The sequence below is a fragment of the Scyliorhinus canicula genome, chromosome 9 (assembly GCF_902713615.1).
Source record: "Scyliorhinus canicula chromosome 9, sScyCan1.1, whole genome shotgun sequence".
In the NCBI taxonomy this organism is placed as follows: domain Eukaryota; kingdom Metazoa; phylum Chordata; class Chondrichthyes; order Carcharhiniformes; family Scyliorhinidae; genus Scyliorhinus; species Scyliorhinus canicula.
In genome coordinates, this window is record NC_052154.1 from 102383566 (window position 1) to 102404476 (window position 20911).

General features: G+C 49.1%; 1 protein-coding gene across 1 annotated transcript in view; it reads right to left on the reverse strand.

Annotated features, from left to right (window-relative positions):
• Positions 1-15020: 15020 nt before the first annotated feature.
• The window catches only part of LOC119970926 (mucin-6-like), a 33559-nt gene continuing 27668 nt past the window's right edge, over positions 15021-20911 (reverse strand). Inside the window, exons 5-7 of the mRNA XM_038806036.1 lie at positions 17600-17690; positions 16562-16671; positions 15021-15107 (exon numbers count right to left, since the gene is read on the reverse strand). Of these exons, the coding sequence (XP_038661964.1) occupies positions 15021-15107; positions 16562-16671; positions 17600-17690 (288 nt within the window). The remainder of the gene's footprint in view (positions 15108-16561; positions 16672-17599; positions 17691-20911) is intronic.

Sequence of the window (20911 nt, forward strand, 5' to 3'; positions counted from 1 at the left end):
GTAGCGAGCACAGATCTGACCCTCTCGGCCGTGTTACTTCAGGAACGGCACGAGCAGCTAAGACCAGTGGCTTATGCCTCCCGACTTTTAGACCCAGTAGAACAGGGATTTTCAGCCTGCGAGAGGCACCTCCTAGCAGTTTTCTGGGCAGTTCAGTACTTCTCGTACATTACCGGACTCAACCCCATCACTATTTTGACCGAGCACACCCCCACACAGTTACTCCTAGACGGTCGACTGAAGGACGGTTCAGTTAGCCAGATTAGGGCAGCTAGGTGGACACTACTCTTACAAGGACGCGGCATTACGGTAAAACGGACCCGGACACACACATTTTTAGCCGACAACCTCCAATATCCAGGACAGCCCCATGAATGTGAAATTGTAGCACCCCTACACAACACAGGACCCTTCATAGCGAAGACACCCCCCAGGAAGATAGGGAACCCAAGACAAAGCCCCCAACACACAGACACGTGTGGCCCACTAAGGATATACGTGGATGGTTCATCCACGGTTTTAGATGGTGAGCGTATCACGGGATGCGGCATCTATGTCGAGGACGCGCAGGGTCGCGCACTCGAAGAAATAGCGTTAAAATTACCAGGTCACTTAGGCGCGCAGGCAGCAGAGCTCGCGGCCATAGCTTATATAGTGGACCACCCCGATTCTTTCCCCAGCCCGGCGGACATATATTCGGACAGTCTATATGTCTGCAACAGTCTAACAGATTTTCTACCCCTGTGGAGGACACGAGGTTTGTCTCCGCAGACGGGAACCCCTTCCATCAGCCCCTTTACTCCGCCACATCCTAGACAAAGCAAAGGATAGGACTTCGGCATTATAAAAGTTAGAAGCCACCATAGGTCATCCCCCCCTGGGAATGTAAAAGCCGACGCACTGGCTAAGGCAGGTTCCAGGCGAGGACACTTGTGGACACCCCCAGCTAGCGCACCAGCTAGCGCCCCTGTGAGCGCAGTTCAAGTCTCACAGATGGACATCAAGGATTTAGCAGAAGCACAGAAACAGGATGAGGATCTCAGGGAGATTTTTAAAGGCAACTTTGTGCCTCAGTTTGACAAGTTTAGACACGCACTGACCACACATGAGGGTGTGATCATCAAGGACCAGCTTTATGTGGTCCCGCAGCAGGACAGAAACCAAATGATTGCCTTGTTCCATGACGGACACGGACATCAAGGAATCGACACGACCACGAGGCACCTCAGGCAGCTCTGTTGGTGGCCTAACCTAAGGACCAATGTAACCCACTACATCGAGAATTGCCTTATTTGCGCCCAGAATAACCCGGAGAGGTATTCCAAAAAGGCACAGCTTCGGCATACTCGACCAGTTAATGGCCACTGGACAAACCTCCAGATCGACTTTATAGGACCATTGCCCCCTTGTAGGAATGGCTATAAATACGTGCTGGTGGTAATTGATACCTTTACCAAATGGGTAGAGGCATTCCCCTCACGCACGAATACAGCTAAGACAGCTGCAAAGATCCTGACCCACCACATCTTCACGAGATGGGGTTTACCTAGAAGTATTGATTCGGACCAGGGATCTCACTTCACAGGACGTGTCATGAAGAACGTCCTGGCCATATTCGGCATCAAACAAAATTATCATATTGCGTATCACCCACAGTCCAGCGGGATTGTAGAGCGCATGAATCGGACCCTAAAATCCACACTTAGAAAAATGGTTCAAGAGAACAACTCAACATGGGATTCAGTGCTCCCATTTGCACTCATGTTTATCAGAAATACAATTTCAACTTCCACAGGATACACACCACACACACTCATGACCGGACGCCCTATGAAAGGTACAGAATTCCTTTTAGGACTGGACATGACTAGCCCCGAAGTGACGGCCCTCACCCATGAGAAAGCCGTTAAAGACCAAGTTGAGACTGTGAGGTCTGCACAGATCGCAGCCGCAGTTCAGCTAGGGAAACGGCGCAGACAACGCACAGCCTGCTTTAACAAGCACGTACACCCCACAGAATTCCAGGTTGGGCAACAGGTAATGCTATCTGTATTTAACCCCAGCAGTTTTTTGGCACCAAAATATTCCGGCCCGTATTCAATTTCGGACAAAATTAGCCCATCAGTTTACAGGATAAAATACCCCAATGGAAAGACCGCGTGGTTCCATATTAACCAGCTAAAGGCATATGGAACACAGTCTAACCATGCACACCATGTCCTGCTAGACGCAGCAGAACACCTCGCCCCGCCCACTAGAGACACGTTTCCACCATCCCCCTCACAGACCAGTTCTTCATCGGACTCGCCCACGACTCCGCCCACTGACCACAACAGACCACGCCCCGAAACGCCCACAAGCTGCCGCAGCAGAGACAGCGATACTGACATTGACTTTGAGGACAGCCACAGCACACAACCCTACAGCCCACACTGCAGCGACTATGACCCCGACTCCAGTGACCCCATGGAAGTCACCTATATCAAATATCCAGACCCACCACCCGACCCCGACTACACCGACAATGCCCATTCAAGTTTAGACCCAACACTTTGGCACAGGGACAATTCGTACAGACTTGTCCGTAATGACGAAAGTGACCCCCGGTCACATAATTCAAAAATGTCATGCCTGATCCACACAAGGGTGTGGGATCCGGGAGAGCAGGACGACACGGTGTCTGAATCCCGATACGGCAACCCCTTTGTGACCCTGTTCACAGAGGCAGAGAAAAAGTGAGGTGTCCAGATGATGTAAAATAGGAACCGCTTGAGGGAAGCGATATCCTTTCTGATGGAACCTGCACATATGTTTTGTTTGTGAGTTTATGTTTGTTTGTTTTAATGTTATTAGTTCAGTTGGAGGTTGGACACCTTCTTTTCAGCTGAAAAGATTGTGACCACCTCGCACGCACTTTAGCTTGTCCGCCGAAACCTTTGAGAACTTCGGTTCCCAACCCAATGGTTTGATTGGAGATTTTTTCAGCTGTAAGGCTTGTGACCGCCTTACACGCACACTAAGTTTCTCTGCTGAAATCTCTGAGAACTCCAGTTCACTGTTTTCAGATGTTGGAGCATCTTGGCTCCTCCCTTGTTTTTAGGTGCCCCTCTATTCGGCGAATAGAGGCTGCAAACCCACGGTAAACACATTCTTGCCCGTTTAATCCAGGTTACTCAGGCAGTGGACAAACGGCACTGAGGACCCGCCCTGTCTGAGAACCCACTTTGGTCAGCCAAGCTCGGGTACGGCACAGCACGCCTTACCCGGGGATCCCATTCAAATCGTACCCGTAGCGGCCCATACGCAACCCATTCGACCTTTTGTTTCAAATTTGTTTTCATTTTTCGTTAGGTAGCCCTTAGGCCGCCATCCCACATGCTATTTAGATCTAGGAACATTCGGATGGTAAATTAGCAAAGCCTGCGAGACGGCTCGCAGGAGGAAAGTTGTTAGGTGTATTCTGTTCCTAAAATTCGCTTTTGAAAAAACAAAATGAGGGGAGTCACAGGGTGTGACTTGGCCAGTCATTTTAATGGGTCAATTGGAATTAGAGGACAGATACACTAACAAGTACGGATATTAAACTGTGTATTGACAGATACTGTGCTTGATCCCATAGCTTTCGAAGGACGAAAGAGGGTTCACAGCAAGGATCGACCATACAGGAGGAAGAGAAAGAGAACGAAGAGAAGACCATGATGGAAGCCTACCTATTACTGTTAAATGTTATATTTGTATGTGTGGAAGCGAGTCACGTTTCCCCCACAACCCCCGCCGTCAATGTTTCCCTCACACCAACTCCCCCGTGCTCAGCTCTGATCAGTGAAGTTCAGACCTGGTGCACAAAATTTATGACATGGTACTCCATGTCATACGTGATTGAATCACTGCTAGTGATTGCAATCCTCTGCATAATCGTACAGACCCTCAGGTTGAGGAAATGGAAAAGGAGAGCCTCCCGTTCCTGCCCCTCAACCATCTATGGAGTTCAATCCCCTATTTTCGGTTTCCACCAATCCCCCCAGCCCCTCAATGAATAAAGCACTATGTGAATAAAAGATACCCATGTATTATATTGTTCTGAACTCGACTGCCGAGTCAGAAAATGTTATGTAATGTGGTATGAATGAATAAGGTTTAGACTGTAATAAAATGTTTAAGGTAAGATAAGGATAGTTGTGATAGGTAGAGGTTCCCGGTTTTGGTAATGCATGTCCCCTTTGACATAGCGCCAAGTAGAAATGTCAGATAAAAATGTTTTCTTCCCATAGTCAAGGACAGAGTAGACGCCCAGGAACTTGCCGAGGTCAGGGAACACAAAGAGGGCACCCAGAAGCACTCGAAGCAACGTGCATAGGTGATCCTTCACAATTTTATTGTGAGGATCACAAGGAGGGAATGTAGCCACCTAAGATGGACACTGGGCTAACAAAATGGAGAACTGCTAAGGCTGTAGGGAGAAAACAGTTTTAGCCAGGACAAGCAGTTTGCAAAAGGCTAATTAGCATTCTGCACGTATCGAAACCAGTTTATGGCCAGGTGCAAGATCTCAACCAAAGGTGTAAATGGCAACAACGCTTTGCATAGCAATGAGGCGATCCAGATCTGGGCCCACACAATAGAAACATTTGGGTTTGAATGGATACTTTGAGTGGACGCCCAGACGAAACGGCACCAGAAGTATCCATCACAAAAGACCCTAGAGACCGCCCCACCCATCGAGAAGAGACCCTCAGATTGGGGGATTTGTAAGATATCGATTGGGAAATGACCCAATCGATACATGGCACGTAGAGGCCCGCCCTGAAGAGGCACGGACATTGGGGACCTATAAAGGTAGACCCCGCACATGGTTCTGTCTGTTTTTGTGCTCCGGTTTGGACTGCTGTTTTGGCTCCGGCTCCGCTTCTGACTCCGACTCCAGTCTCCAGAACCTGTCTTTCATCACCGGCCGTTGAGCACCAGCCATCGTTCAGTAAGTGCCAAACGACGCTCGCTACGTGACCCCGGCATTACCTATACTCTAGCCGACTATTAGAGAACAGAAGGTGCAGTCCGGAAAGGAACAAAGGCCTTGTCCCCTGACCTTGCTGGTTCCTACTTAGATAAGTATTTAGTCGTTTAATAGTAGAAATAAGTATTAGTCTTTAGCGTATGCATGCGTATTTATTATATTTGTATAATAAATATCAATCGTTTGAACTTACTAATCGGTGTATAGTTTTATTACTTTGAACCTGACCTTGAAATACTTGTGAGGTGTCTAAATACGGCACCTGGCGACTCCGAGCTGAAATTACATACACAGAGCTGTAGTAGTGTTAAGCACACGGCCTTTAAACGGAGGCGTGTTAATACACTCCAATAAACGCATAATACACTCAAGTAAAACGTGCAACACACCTATCCTCCACTTCCTCAAGAAACCTGTTCATCTGGGCTACCATTATGTGGGCCCTATGAACCACCTTGCACTGGATCAGGCTACGTCTGGCACATGACGAGGATGAATTCACTCCCTTCAAAGCCTTTTTCCATAATTCGATTTCCAACTCTCCTCCCAGCTCCTCTTCCCACTTCCTCTTCACCTCCCCGATAGGGACTCCTTCCCACTCCATCAATTCCTTATATATCTCCAAGACCCTCCCCAACCCCCATTTTTGACATCACCGTATCCTGTAGTCCCCTCAGGGGGAGGTGAAGAAAGCTTGGAACCTCCCTCCAGCCAAAATCTCATACCTGTAGGTACCGAAACCCGTTCCCACCCGGCAGCTCAAACTCTTCCTCTAATGCCTCCAGGCTCGGAAAACCCTCCTGAATGAAGAGATCCCAAAATCTCTCAATCCATGCCCGCTGCCACCTCCTAAAGCCCCCGTCCAGCTCCCCCGGAACAAGACGGTGATTGTCACAGATCGGTGACCACACTGACGCCACCTCCAATCCCATGTGTTGTCTCCATTGTCCTCACACCCTCAGGGCTGCCACTACCACTGGGCTTGTGGAGTACCGAGCCGGCGAGAATGGCAGGGGCACTGTCAATAAAGCCTCCAAACTCGTATCCTTACAGGATGCCACCTCTACTTGCTCCCAAATCGACCCTTCCCCCACTACCCACTTCCTGACCATCGACATGTTGGTCGCCCAGCAATAGTTAATAAAACTGTGGAGGGCCAAGCCCCCCTCCCCTCGACCTCGTTCCAGGAGTGCCTTCTTCACCCTTGGGGTTTTGCTAGCCCACACAAAACCCAAGATCGCCGCATTCACTTTCCTAAAAAAAGCCTTCGGACAAAAATTACGAGACATTGAAAAAAAAAAACAGCAGTCTCGGGAGGTCTGTCATCTTCACCGTCTGCACCTTCTCCGCCAGTGTCAGCAGGAGCACGTCCCACCTGCGGAAATCCCTTTTCATTTGGTCGCCCACTTTACCCAAATTTAACTTGTGCTGCTGCCCCAATCCTTAGCCACCTGGATCCCCAGATACCTAAAGCTCCTCCCCACCACCTTAAAAGGCAACTCCCTCAGTCTCCTTTCCTGCTCCCGTGCCTGAATCGCAAACACCTCGCTCTTTCCTATGTTTAATTTGTAGCCTGAAAACCGCCCAAATTCTTCTAGCTTCTCCATAATTCCAGCCATTCCCCCCCCCAACGAGTCATTGATATAAAGCAGTAAATCATCCATATAAAGCGAGACCCTGTACTCCACAACCCCCCCACCCCTCCCCCCCTCCCCTCACGATCGCCCGCCAAACATTTGATGACCTAAGGCCATTGCCAAGGGCTCGATGGCCAGGACAAACAGTAGTGGGGAGAGCGGGCACTCCAGTCTTGTCCCCCTACAGGGACTAAAATATCCTGACCGTACCCGGTTGGTTCTTACATTCGCCACCGGAGCCTGATATAGTAACCGAACCCAATCCACAAATTCCTGCCCAAACCCGAACCTGCCTAAAATATTCCACAGGTACTTCCATTCCACCCGGTCAAAGGCCTTTTCTGCATCCATAGCTACTACCACCTCAACCTCGCGCCCCACGGCTGGCATCATTATAAAATTCAGGAGCCGTCTAATATTGGACGTCAGGTGTCTGCCCGTCACAAATTCCGTCTGGTCCGCTCCGATTACCTCCGGGACACAATCCTCTATACATGTGGCCAAGATCTTTGCCAGCAATTTAGTTCAAAAGGGAAATTGGCCTGTATGATCCACAGCTCTCCGGGTCCTTGTCCTGCTTCAAGATGAGAGTGATCAATGCCTGTGAAAGCATTGGGGGGAGCGTTCCCACCTCCTTAGACTCGTTAAAGGTCTTAACCAGGAGCAGCCACAGTAACCCAGAAAACTATTTATAAAACTCCACTGGGTATCCGTCAGGTCCCGGGGCCTTACCCGATTGCATCGCCCCCAACCCGTTTATCACCTCCCCGAACCCAATTCAGCCCCCCAGACATTCCACCAGCTCCTCATCTACCTTCAGGAACTCTGACCTCACCAAAAATTGCTTCATACCCTCCTCCCCGGCTGGGGGCTCCGATTCATAGAATCGACTATAGAATTTGCAAAACACATAATTTATCGCCCCCTCAAATCCTTTACTTTCCCAATTTATCTCGCCGCCTCCTGCTTCTTCAGTTGATGTGCTAACATCCGACTGGCTTTCTCCCCATATTCGTATATTGCCCCTTTGACCCTCCTCAACTGCCCTTCTGCCTTACCTGTGGACAGGAGCCCAAATTCCATTTGGAGTCTCCGACGCTCCTTCAGGAGCTCCTCGTCCGGAGACTCCGCATATCTCCTGTGTACCTGGAAGATTTCACCTATCAGCCTGTCCAACTCCGCCTGTTCAGTCTTCTCCCTGTGGACCCAAATTGAAATAAATTCCCCTGATAACTGCCTTCAATGCTTCCCAAACCACCCCTGCTGCGGTCTCTCCCGTGTCATTGCTCTTTATGTACCTCGAATGGTCTCCCTCACCTGCTCACAGACCTCAACCTCCGCTAACAGCCCTACATCTAACCTCCACTGTGGACGCTGGGTCTTTCCTGTGCTTACCCGTAGTTCTATCCAGTGTGGGGCGTGGTTCGACACCATGATTGCTGAATACTGTGTCCTCCACCCCCACTAACAGCGTTTTGTCAAGTACGAAGTCTATCCAGGAATGTACCTTGTGTACATGGGAGTAGAATGCATACTCCTTGCTCCCTTGGCCTCCCAAATCTCCACAAATCTACCCCCCCCCCCCCCCCCCCCCCCCCCCAACCCCCATGCGCTCCATAAACTCCCACAGTTCTTTCGCCATTGCTGATACTTTTCCCGACCTGGAATTCTCCGGTCTAGTCTCGGATCCAGAACCGTATTAAAATTCCACCCCCCCCCCCCAAATAATCAGCTGGTGCGAGTCGAGGTCCGGAAACCTCCCCAGCACCCTCCTGACAAATGCGACATCATCCCAGTTTAGGCATATATATTGACCAACAGCATTGCCATTCCCTCCAGCTTCCCGCTAAACATAATACATCTACCCCTCAGGTCTGCCTCTATCCTCCCCACCTCGTATGCCACCTTTTTATTAACCAGGATTGCCATCCCACTTGTTTCAAAGTCCAATCCCGAATGGAATATCTGTCCGACCCATCCCTTCTTCAGTCTAACTTGGTCTCCCAGCTTCAAGTGCGTCTCTTGCAACATGGCCATGTCCGCCTTCAGCTGTCTCAAGTGTGCGAACACACGGGTTCTTTTGACCAGCCCATTCATCCCACGAATATTCCACATAACCAGCCATGGTCGGGGACACCTTACAACCCCCCCCCCCCCCCCCCACTCCCCTGTTGATCAGCCATGACGTTTCCTAGGCCAGCCGTTGGCCCATGCCCCGCACCTCACCTGGCCCGCCCCTTGGCAGCTACCGTAATCTACTCTCCCCCTCCAACCTCCTAAAAAGTCCCCTCCTCGTTAGCAGCCCCTTCATCCCCCCCCCCCCCCCCCCATTATGTCAATCTTCAGCTCTCACCCCCCACTTTACTTCCGTGAACTAGCCCTCCCAACTAGCCTGGCAGTTGCCGCCCCCGGCGCCTAGCATCCTACCACCTGCTAGTTCCTCTTCCCCCCCACGCTTTGTATACGTTCCCAGAACAATGGCAAAAGCACAATAAACAAACAAACAATCCCTCCCAAGGTCCAAACACAGAGGCCCACCCCTCCTCCCTTAACAAAATCTTATCTGATCTAACACCTTCAAGCAGGACCAAATAGGAAAACCGGACAAAGATAAAGGATTTATACATGTAAAAGCTCAAACAACTTTTCAAACTTAGTAACTCAAATTACAGTGTTAAATGACTAAGGTTTTTAAAAGGGCTACACATAACTTCTAACTCAGTTCTCCATTGACAAGGTTTAAGATCTTTGCTTGCCTACCAGGTTATTGTCCTCCATGAAGTCCGCCACGCCCTCTGGCGAACCAAAGTACAGCTCCCGACCCTCATAGGTCACCCAAAGGTGAGCCGGGTAAAGCAAACCAAACTTTATTTGCATCTCGGACAGAGCCGCCATAACTTTATTAAAACTCGCCCTCCTCTTTTCGAGTTCTGCTCCCAAGTCCTGGTACACCCGAATCTCAGAATCTTCCCACATGCATCGTTTCGTCTGCTAGGTCCATCTCATGATGCGTTCCTTATCTAGGACCCAATGCAGCCGTACCACCATTTCCCTCGGGGTGTCACTCCCCTGGGGCTTACGCATAAGCGCCCTATGGGCCCGGTCCACCTCCAATGGCTGGGTGAATGAACTTTCCCCACATACGCACCTGCATCCGATCCTTCCTTCCCCTCTGGCAGACCTACGATCCGGATATTCTGTCTCCGAGAATGGTTCTCCAGGTCCTCCACTTTCTCCAGCAGCCATTTCTGTTGGTCCTGTAGGATCCCGATCTCCATTCCTATCGCAGTAGACTGCTCCTCTTGTTCCACCACCAGCTCCTTCAACTTCTGGATCACCTGTCCCTGGGTCGTCAATCTCTCCTCCGCACGGTCGACCACCGCCCTGATCGAGTCCACGCCCAGGCCAGGTCCTCTGCACATTCCTTGCGAGGTTGAGTGATATGGCGAGTCATATAGCATAGGAAAGTCCACCAACTGGTCCGTCGACCATTGAGCTGGCGAAGTCAAACTCTGCTTTCCCGCCATTGCCTCCTTCAAACTCTGCTTCCCCACCATTGCCTCCTTCAAACTCTGGTCCTCGCTTCCAGCCAACTTTTGATTTCTCCTTTTTGATTTTTCCTAGGGCGCAGCTCCAATAGTTAGGGGTCACCTCCTTCTCCTCTCGCTTTTACACCCTTATTCTGAAAAATACGTATGGAAATCTTGCTTGAAAACCACAAACAGACCACCAAGAGCGGGAGCTGCCAAATGTGTGACCTTTCACTCCACAGCCGCCACTGGAAGTCCACGATATGAAACCCTGATGTGGAGATAACGGTGTTGAGACTGTGATGGGCACAGTAAGAAGTCTTCCAACACCAGGTTAAAGTCCAACAGGATTATTTTGAATCACTAGCTTTCGGAGCGCAGCTCCACCTTCAGGTGACTGAAGAGGTGGATTCAAAAAACACATATAGAGCCAAAGTCAATGAGGATAATAAATTGTTTGGTGTATAAGCTGAAGAGGGAAAGAAGTGCAGAAAGCTCCATGATAAAGTTTTATCATACCTAAGATGAGATCAGGCTAAGGTGGGATCTTGCAATAAATGCCACATCGATGGAAGATGTAGCCAGATTGAAAGGTTTCATTAAGGAGGAAGGTATCTTTAAGACCATAATGACAATATTTTTTCCTTTTTTGTTAAATTTAGAGTACCCAATTAGTTTTTTCCAAATAAGGGGTAATTTAGCATGTCCAATCCACCTAACTTACACAACCTTGGGTTGAGGGGGTGAAACCCAGCAGACACAGGGAGAATGTGCAAACTCCGCACAGACAGTGACCCAGGGCCTGGATCGAACCAGTGTTAACCACTGCACCACCCCCCAACCACGATGGCAATTTAATCACCCACAATAAGTGCATGGATGACGAAGACCTTGCTCACAAGTGAACAGACATTCTCATTGGAATGAATAGTATAGGAGTATGGGAAGGTAGTTTTGACAATGAGATGCAAATTAAAGTTAATAGAATTAAGTGATGCCAAGAGGTCTTTGGGGGGAAATGGGGACATGTACAGCCTCCGAGAAGATGACCAACTATTTGCTGGACCTGGCGATTATTCATTACCATTGGTAATGAAAATCACTACTGCCCTCAATTACTTTGCCTCTGGTCTCTTCCCAAGTATTAGGGTCTTGCAATCTGTCAGAAATATATAGCGAGTCATAGAGTTATACAGCACAGAAAAGGCTCTTCAGCTCATCAAGTCTGTGTCAGTCAAAAACAAATCACCCTAATCCATTTCCCAGAGCTTGTATCCTAGCTGTGTAGGCCTTGGGATCGCAAATGCACATCTAAATACTTCTTAATCGTTATGAGGGTCTCTGCCTCCACCACCCTTTCAGGCACCGAGTTACAAACTGCCAGCACCCGCTAGGTAAAAAAGTTTTCCCTTACATCCCCTCAGAATCTCCTGCCTCTCCCTTTAAATCTATGCCCATGGTCATTGATTCCCTCCACCAAGGGGAAATGTTTGTTCCTGCCTTCTCTATCTATGCTCCTCATAATTTTATTCAACTCAATCATGCCCCCCTCAGTCTCCCTCTGCTCCAAGGAAAACAATCCAAGTCTATTCAATCTCTCTTCATTACTAAAACTCTCCAGCCGGCAACATGCTGGTAAATCTCCTCTGCACCCTTTCCAGTGCTATCACATCCCTCCTGCGATGTGGATTCCAGAATTGCAAACAATGCTCTTACTGCGACCTAACCAACGTTTTATACAGTTCCAGCATATTCTCCTGCTCTTAAACATTATGCCGCAGCTAATAAAGGCAAGTATACCCTATGCCTTCTTCACCTTTATCCACCTGCATCCACCTGTACATGCACACCAAGGTCCCTCTGAGCCTTGGTGCTTTCCGAGGTCCTGCTATGTATCATGTATTCCCTTGCCTTCTTTCTCCTGCCCAAGTGCATCAACTCACACTTATCCGGATTGAATTCTATTTGCCACTGATCAGCCCATCTGACCAGCCGTCTATATCATCCTGTAATGAAAGCCTATCGTCCTCACTATTTACCACCCCACCAACTTTCGCATCATCCACCAACCTACAAATCAACTCTCCTCCATTCAAGTCTAAAACATTTATATAAACCACAAACAACAAGAGCCCCAATTCTGATCCCTGTGGAACCCCATTGGACACAGGCTTCCAGTCAAAGAAACAGCCGTCGACCATAACCCTCTGCTTCCTCCCACACCCAATTTTGGATCCAATTTGCCTAATTTCGTTGGATCCCCTGGGCTCTTACCTTTGCTATCAATCTCCCATGTGGGATCTTATCAAAAGCCTTGCTGATGTCCAAGTAGACTACATCAAATTCAATTCCCTCATGTACACACCTGGTCATCTCTTTGAAAAATTAATCAAGCTGGTCAGGCGTGACCTCCACTTAGCAAAACCATGCTGACCGTTCTTAATTAATCCCTGTCTCTCCAAATGCAGACTAATTCTGTTCCTCAGAATTGCTTCCAATAGCTTCCTCAACACTGAGGTTAGACTGACTGGCCTGTAGTTTCTTGGTTTATCCCTTCCTCCTTTCTTGAATAAAAGTACCACATTGGCTATCCTCCAGGCACACTAGTGGTGGATGGATCGTGAGCAGGAAAGTAAGGCAGGAGTTGTAATTATGATGTTCCTCAGAAAGGCTCAGAAAAGTAAACAGTATCTGAGTAGAGTGGTTGTAAATAGATTACATCCGAAACACGGTGCAAATAATTGGGAATTTGTGAAAATGGGCATTTGTTGCAGAGGGAATGGGAGATGAAGCAGATTGTGCATCTGGACTGCATTATATGAGTTTTCTGAACAGTCAGTGAGGGTCCCACATGCTTCATTGAGCAAACTATTGTCTGGGCAGCACGGTGGCACAGTGGTTAGCACTGCTGCCTCACGGCACCGAGGTCCCAGGTTCGATCCCAGCTCTGGGTCACTGTCCATGTGGAGTTTGCACATTCTCCCCGTGTTTGCGTGGGTTTCGCCCCCACAACCCAAAGATGTGCAGGGTAGATGGATTGTCCACATTGCATTGCCCCTTGATTGGAAAAAATGAATTGGGTACTCTAAATTTATTTTTTTATAAACAGCAAGTTATTGTCATGCTCAAGGTGCCTGGACAGATCTGGAGGTTCTCTCCAATAAACACCAGTGAGGATCTCTAGAATAATCTTGGTATAAAGGTGCAGGGAAGCCCGAAAGGTCACTTAAGCACACAGACTGGACCAAATAACAATCATATCCCCCCCACAGAAAGCAGCCTTGTAACCAACAAATCATCCTTTGCTAATTGTTCTCAGTCAATTTAGGCATAGATTATAAAAGCAGGGACGTCATGTTGGAGTTGTATAGAACCTTTGTTGAAGCCCAGCTGGAGTAGTGTGTGCAATTCTGGGCACCATATTATAGGAAAGATGTAATTGCACTGGAGGAGGAGGAGAGGAGAGGATGATGGAACCTGAAAAAGAAAAAATGCTGGAAAATCTCAGCGGGTCTGGCAGCATCTATAGGGAGAGAAAAGAGCTAACGTTTCCAGTCCAATGACTCTTTGTCAAAGCTAACAGACAGAGATAGTGGGAAATATTTATACTGTGGAATGAAAGATGAGTCATAGCCACAGAAACCCAGAGAAACCCAGGATGTTGTCTGGGATGGAACATTTAAGTTATGAAGAGAGGTTGGATAGGCTTGGGTTGCATTCGCTGGAACAGAGAAAACTAGGAATCGACCTAATCGAGGTGTACAAGATTGAGGGGCATGGATAGGGAGCAGCTGTTCCCTAGTTGAAGCATCAATCATGAGGGGACAAGTTCAAGTTGAGGGGCAGGATGTTTAGGAGGGGTTTGAGGAAAAGCCTTTTTACGCAAAGGGTAGTGATGGTCTAGAATGCACTTCCTGGGAGGGTGGTAGAGGTGGGTTGCCTCACATCCTTTCAAAAGTACCTGGGTGAGCACTTGGCACATCACAACATTCAAGGCTATGAACCAAATGCTGGCGAATGGGATTTGGTAGGTAGACCAGGTGTTGTTCAAGTGTCGGTGCAGACTTGATGGGCCAATGGGCCAGAAATACGGTCTTTGCACCGTATTTTTTCTGATTCTGAATTCACGTCTTCATATTTATCATTTCAGTTGAAAAACCAAATTGCCGCATGCCAGACAAGAACAATGAATATAGGAAAATGGTACAAAGTAATAACTTTTAAGTGAATAAATGAGAGGATTTTGGCTGATGATCTCTGGGTTTCCAGTCTCTGAAGACCCACCAAAGGCTGCTCCCCTTGAATTTACAGGACAGACTCAGCAATATGGAGAGGATTCAGAATATTGTGCACTGAGTTTAGAGTTAAGAAGTGAAAATGCTTGCGGTGAGTTGCCATTCAGCATTATTCCTCCACTAGCCAGGGAGCATCTTGGAACAGATTAGGGATGCGTTTCCTGGCCGTGGTTAAGATATCTGCATCCAAAGAAAGTACTATTGCAATGGCTCAGAACATCAATCCACAAATACATGAGCTAGAACCGTCCATTCTTGTTGCTGCTGTGGAAAGTGTGTAACACACAACTGACAGTGACTCAGACATTTGTTGCCACTACTCTATTCTTCTCCTTACATTGATGGGCTCGGCTTCAGCATCGTTGTCTAGATGAGAAGAGCTTTGAGAGGATTACACTTTCTGATGGGCATCTTCCACAGCTACAGCCATCTGTTCATGTTCAGTTGTGAATTGTGATTCACCAGGCGAGAGTCTACCTAAGTCCCTAACAGCACCCACCAAAGTGCTGATAACTGCATTGGTGCCTGGTTTACATCCATTCTTCTATGGCACACCTTCAGAAAGTATCAGTTCCTCTGAGGAAATATTTCCCAAAATGGGCCACAAGTTCCTATTCTTGGCAACATAGCCCTGAAAATCAGAAGAGCCGGATGAGATTCTGAGATCTTGTAACAGAAATGCAAAAATGTTGCTCTATTCAGCTTGATTAAGGCATTTTAATTAAGTTAACCTGACCCAGTATGATATGTTGACATGTGGCTCGAAGATATTTAACACCTTACCTTGCAATAGTGAAGTCAGAGACTTTCAACCTTCAATATTCAGGGATGCCAATATACTGTTTATCTTCATTGCTCCCTCTACTGCAGGTATCAACTGTACAAGTTATAGGAAACCACTTGCAGTCCTTTGCCTCACCCTTGTGTTTCATATTCTCTTCTCCTGCAATGAGGAACAATAGACCTAAGTATTTCCAGAAGGCATGTCTTCTGATGGACGCAGTGCATTTGGTCAGAGTGACGATCAGGCAGATGCATGACAAGGAGCACAGGCAACATCTGAGGCTGTGTCAAGAATTAAATGAGCTTTGATTGAGGTGTTATTAAATTACATTAGGATTGGTATGAGTGGTGGTGGTAGAGAGATGTGGAAATGAAGAAGTGTAAAGAAAAAGAACAATTTGTGATTCTGAACTCTAAGTGACTGAAAAGAGTGATGTAATAAAGGATACTGGCCATTATAGAGGGTGGAGCAGGTTATAGGATATAGGTGAATCTGCAATTGCACTGACCTTTCTTGATCTTTAAGCTATTAAACCAATTTCTACACTGGATCTGGGTACGGGCAGTGCACTCCTTCTGTTGACCCACCTGGTCCCCTCTAACCATAGCCTGCTGCGATGACGAAACAAATATATCCTGCCAGTTCTAGGGTAAAGCATTGCATTCCTGGTCCTTTCTACATTGACTGATGTATCATTGAACCAAGGTATAGCTGTTGCCCTTTCTGACTCCATCTGTAAAATCTGCCTTGCTTCCAAAAATGCTCCCAGCTCCTCCATCTTTGCACTGGTACTTTAAATACGTGAAGTGAAAGTATGCGTGTATAACACAACCGCCCCGGTGCAGCAGAGATGAATGAAATTGAATATTACCATGCATTCCATGATCTTCCATGATTCACACCTACTATCCATCCCTCTTTAGTGTTAATATTGACCCCTGTAATTTTTTCAATATAACTGTTGGATAAAAACAAGTTAGCTTTTCATTGAATGGATATTATCCAAGAGGGGTGTTGGTTAGCTCATTTAGCTGGACAACTGATTTGTTATACAGAGCAATGCCAACAGCGGGTGTTCAATTCTTGTACCAGCTGAGGTTATCCATGGAGGTCTGCCTTCTCACCCTTGCCTGAGGTGACCCTCAGGTTAAATCACCAACAGTCAGTTGTGAAAATGGGAGAACAGCCTATGGTCTTCTGAGATTATGGCAACTTTAATTTAATTATCCAAGTAATATACATGTTTTCATTATAAGGGAGGAAGCCGAATCCGTAAACTGTCAGATTGCTCTCACACTTACGTAATCTGGAAGCTGCTCCTCCTCGGTCTCATTTTTCATATGCATGCAATGTTCCAAAGGATCATCTAACTTATGGAGAGAAGCAAAATGGACTGGGCTAATCCTCTGACCTAAACAAAAACCACAATTTGTTTCAGGCATGGTGGTGATTCTGTCAGCACTAGACCACTGTTCTCTCTTACTCTTACTTCTTACTCTTATTTAACACATTATCAATAGATATCTTTGTTCTGAAAGTTTCCAGCTGCTCTATTTCTTTCCACTGGAAATTTGCATCACCAGTTTTCCCAGAGGATTCTCTTTTATTCCTCTTTCCCTTTTTGTCACCTCTCCCTGCATCTGTATCAATCCTAGACAAGAACATGCAGCTAAGATCCATAAGAAGAGTGGCAGAACCCCTTCTTCCAAACTGACCGGTCACTTTCCTTATTTTACTCAGCTCTTTTCCAGAGAAGTATAACTGAAGTGAGCAAATCAGCATGCGAGGATGTGGGGCTTTCCAGCTCAAGCCACATTTATCTATTGATAGAGGTGACATACAATGATGCCAGAAACATACCACCCCAAAACCCTGACAAATGGATTTCCGTTCAAACACTGCTGCTAGAATCACCTCTACCAACAGACACCAAATATAGATCTTTCTCTTCAGAAGACCGAAAAATCTAAAGAATCTACAGTGTGATCTCTGCAAAATCCTATTCCCCATAAAGTCACTGTTTTCCGATACTGAATAGAAAAATCCATCGCCAAATAATTATGTTGAGTCTTTACTTGCGTATTAAACTAGAAGATTGTCCAGCTTCATTCACATAACATACAGGAGCTAAGATGGTCACGGCTTCACGCTAAGTCTCTCAGGGGTTTATTCAATCCCTCCATTCTACTCGTCCCAGTTAAATCAATCCGTGTACATTTTTAGTCGGAACATTGCCCTTCCATCTCTGGGATATTTATGCAACGTAAAGTCAAATCCTTGCTAAGAGAAGTCTGACTAAGCAATTCTTCCAATACTCCAGGACAGTAATTTTTTTTTACCTTCGTAGAAAAGCTCATTGTAGTCGGGAGATTTGTTGAAGTCTCCACACAGGCCGCAGGTTTTGTTTATATATTTGTCTCCAAGTTCAACCTTGAAAAGGTAAAAAAAATTTGAGAATTCACAAAATTGTATATGCATCAATCTAAAATAATACATTTGCAAAATCTTAATTCCAGCTGCCATATTATTAAGAATCTTGGCAGCATCAGGTGGAAAAGCATAATGTTTGTGCCCAACATCCTGTCATACCCACAAGTGGGGATCGCGTAAGAACATAAGAAATAGGTGCAGGAGTAGGCCATTTGGTCTCTCAAGTTTACTTCACCTATCAATAAAATCATGATGTGGTCTTAACTCCACTTTCGTACCTGTCTCCCTGCCTGTCTCCTATAACCCTGGACTCCCTTTTAAATTAAAGCCTTGAATATATTCAATGACCCTGCTTCCAATGTTCACTGGGGTAAAAAAATTCCAACACTGATGTGTGTCTGAAGAAAATAAATTCCCCATCATCTCCATCTTTTACAGGAGACACCATGGGCGGGATTCTCCGACCCCTCGCCGGGTCGGTGAATCGCCGGGGGACGGCGTCAATCCCGCCCCCGCTGTGTCCCGAATTCTCCACCACCAGAGATTCGGCGGGGGCGGGAATCGCGCCGTGCCAGTCGGTGGGACCCCCCGGCAATTTTCCGGCCCACGATGGGCCGAAGTCCTGCCGCTGTCAAGCCTCTCCCGCCGGCGGGTATCAAAACACCTACTTGACCGGCGGGACTGGCGGCGCGGGCGGGCCCCGGGGTCCTGGGGGGGGGGGGGGGCGCGGGGGGATCTGGCCCCGGGGGGTGCCCCCACGGTGGCCTGGCCTGCGATCAGGGCCCGAGGCAGCAGCCGGCGATATGCCGGTTGCGTTATTGACGTGACGCCGCGGCTGCTGAAAAGCATTCTCTCCCTACACACAGCCGTCACAGGCAAGATGGTCGCCAGATTCAGGGACGGCGAGTTGGACACCCTCCTGGGAGATGAGGCTGGTCATCAGGAAAGCAGTCGCCATTGTTCGCAATGCCTGGGCAGAATGGCCGTGTCTGTCAGCGCCGCCAGGTCGGTGTCCAGGACCACAGACCACTGCCGGAAGAAGCTGCACGACCTCCTCAGGGCAGCCAGGGTGAGCACCCAGCACTGTACCCCTGCCACCAACCACCCTACCCTCCACACAAGTGACACCCCTGTCCCCCTGCCCAAGGGAGATGGTCCCACCCTGACCCACATGGCTGCACTGCCCTGCACACTAATGCCATCAGAGACCCAACGCCTGGGCTGCATGCGTCGGACCAGCTAACACTTGCTGTTTGTTTTTGCCCCCCCCCCTCCCAGGAGAAGTCCGCGCATAACTGCCGGGAGCGGAGAAGACCGGAAGGGGAACACCAGAACTGCGTCCCAGTTCATCAGAGGGCATTTGGACATTGTTGGCGGACCGGAGCAGCAGGAAGTTGCCAATGCAGAGGTCAGAGGCATGGCACCAAGTGAGAACCCCCTGCCTTTTTGAGACTCCTCACAACAAGTGTGCCCAGCCCCACCTCCTCACCCCACTCCTCACTCCACACACCCCACCCAAACCCTCACCCCACACCGCCTCAACCCCGTCCATCTGTCTAACCATACATGCCGTCTTGTGTCTTGCAGGACCAGCCGGTGATGGTCCCGGAGCATCCGCTGCCCCCTGCCAGCGTCAGGACCGGTGGCCCCCCAGGGACCCAAGTAACGACGGGGAGGGCAGCCGTAACAACAGCCCTCCGCCCGAGGCGGGCCAGGACAACGCAACCCAGGGGACGGAAACACAGGGGTCAGACACAGAGCATAACACGACACAGGAGACCCTGGATTTTGGGTCTGATGCTGACATAGACTTTCCACCACTGTTGTCTCCTACACCCTCCACCATCTCAGAGACCATCACTCGACTGGGCTCTTCAGTGAGAAGGCTTCTGGGACACTTGCTGGTGTGCACCACACAGCCGCTCCGGTATAGCAGGTGGAGATAGGAGCAGCCGAGGGGCCGGACGGTCGGAGGGCAGCCCAGCCAGAGAAACCAGCCGCTGCCCAGACGGATCCCGGGTTCCTGGAATATCCGCTCCCATCCATAGATCAGGTGCAGTCAGCGACCCAGGGACCAGAGAAGGGGATGATGGCTGGCTTCCAGCACCTGCAAACGCAGGTGGAGGAGTTCAACCACCTGCAGGAGCAGGGAGTGATGCCGGTCATGCATACCACCCAGGCCGAAACCGCACGGGTGGCGTCTGCGGTGGACGCAATGGGGCGAAGGTATCGGATATGGGTCAGGTTATGCAAGGCCTGGGGCTATCTGTGCAGACGGGTGCCGTGGCCCAGATCATGGCTGCCCACTCACAGGCAGCCATGTGCCAGAGCCAGCTGCAGATTACAACGGCACTCCTCAGTGTGGCCTAGTCCCAGCAGGCCATGGCTGAGTGCATTGTCCAGGGATGTTCCAGTCACAGCAGGCAGTGGCTGAGAGCATTGGCGCCATTGCCCAGGCGCCATAGCCGGCATCGCACAGACCCAGACAGGGATGGCCACTCCCTGAGCTCCATGGCCGCTAAAGTTCAGACCCTGGTCGATACCAGAGCGGGCCTCCAGAACTGGCAGCGCCAGGTGACGGGGGGCATCGGGTGATGGCTCTACTCGCACCCCGTCCCATGGAGAAGCCCGGGGGAGGAGGAACTGCTGGGGCCTGTGCGGTGACTCCTGCGGGGAGGTGCCGGAATCCTGCAGTACCTCGGATTCCCCCACAGTGCCGTCCCTGGTGCATCTGGTGGGCAGCGGGCAGAACAGGGCGGCACCATGCCAGCCGAGGCGTCCGAGGAGCAGCCTGGCCCATCGAGCCCAGGCCACTCCAGGAAACGTGCGCCAATGGGGATCCCAGTCACAGGGCAGGAGTCACTGCAGTCCACCTCCACTCTTGCTGTACCGTCTGGGGAACCGCCTAGGTGTAGTGATAGGGCCCGTAAGGCCGGAAATATAGACACCAGTTAAGTTGGCACGGGTTCAGGGCATTGTTTAGTTATAGGGGCACGAGCACATACTGTATATACCTCTTCACATTAAACACGTTATCACCGATGAAAGCTGCCTCGGTGCTCTGTCTGATGGGTGTGGGGGTAGGGCGGTAAGTGAGGGCCACTGTGGGTGAGGGATGATGGAAGAGTGAGGCCCAGTGGGTGCACTATTCAACCCCCAAACCACCCCCAACCTCCATCCCCCGCCCTGAGAAGTCCCCATCACCCCGTCCCCAGCGATAC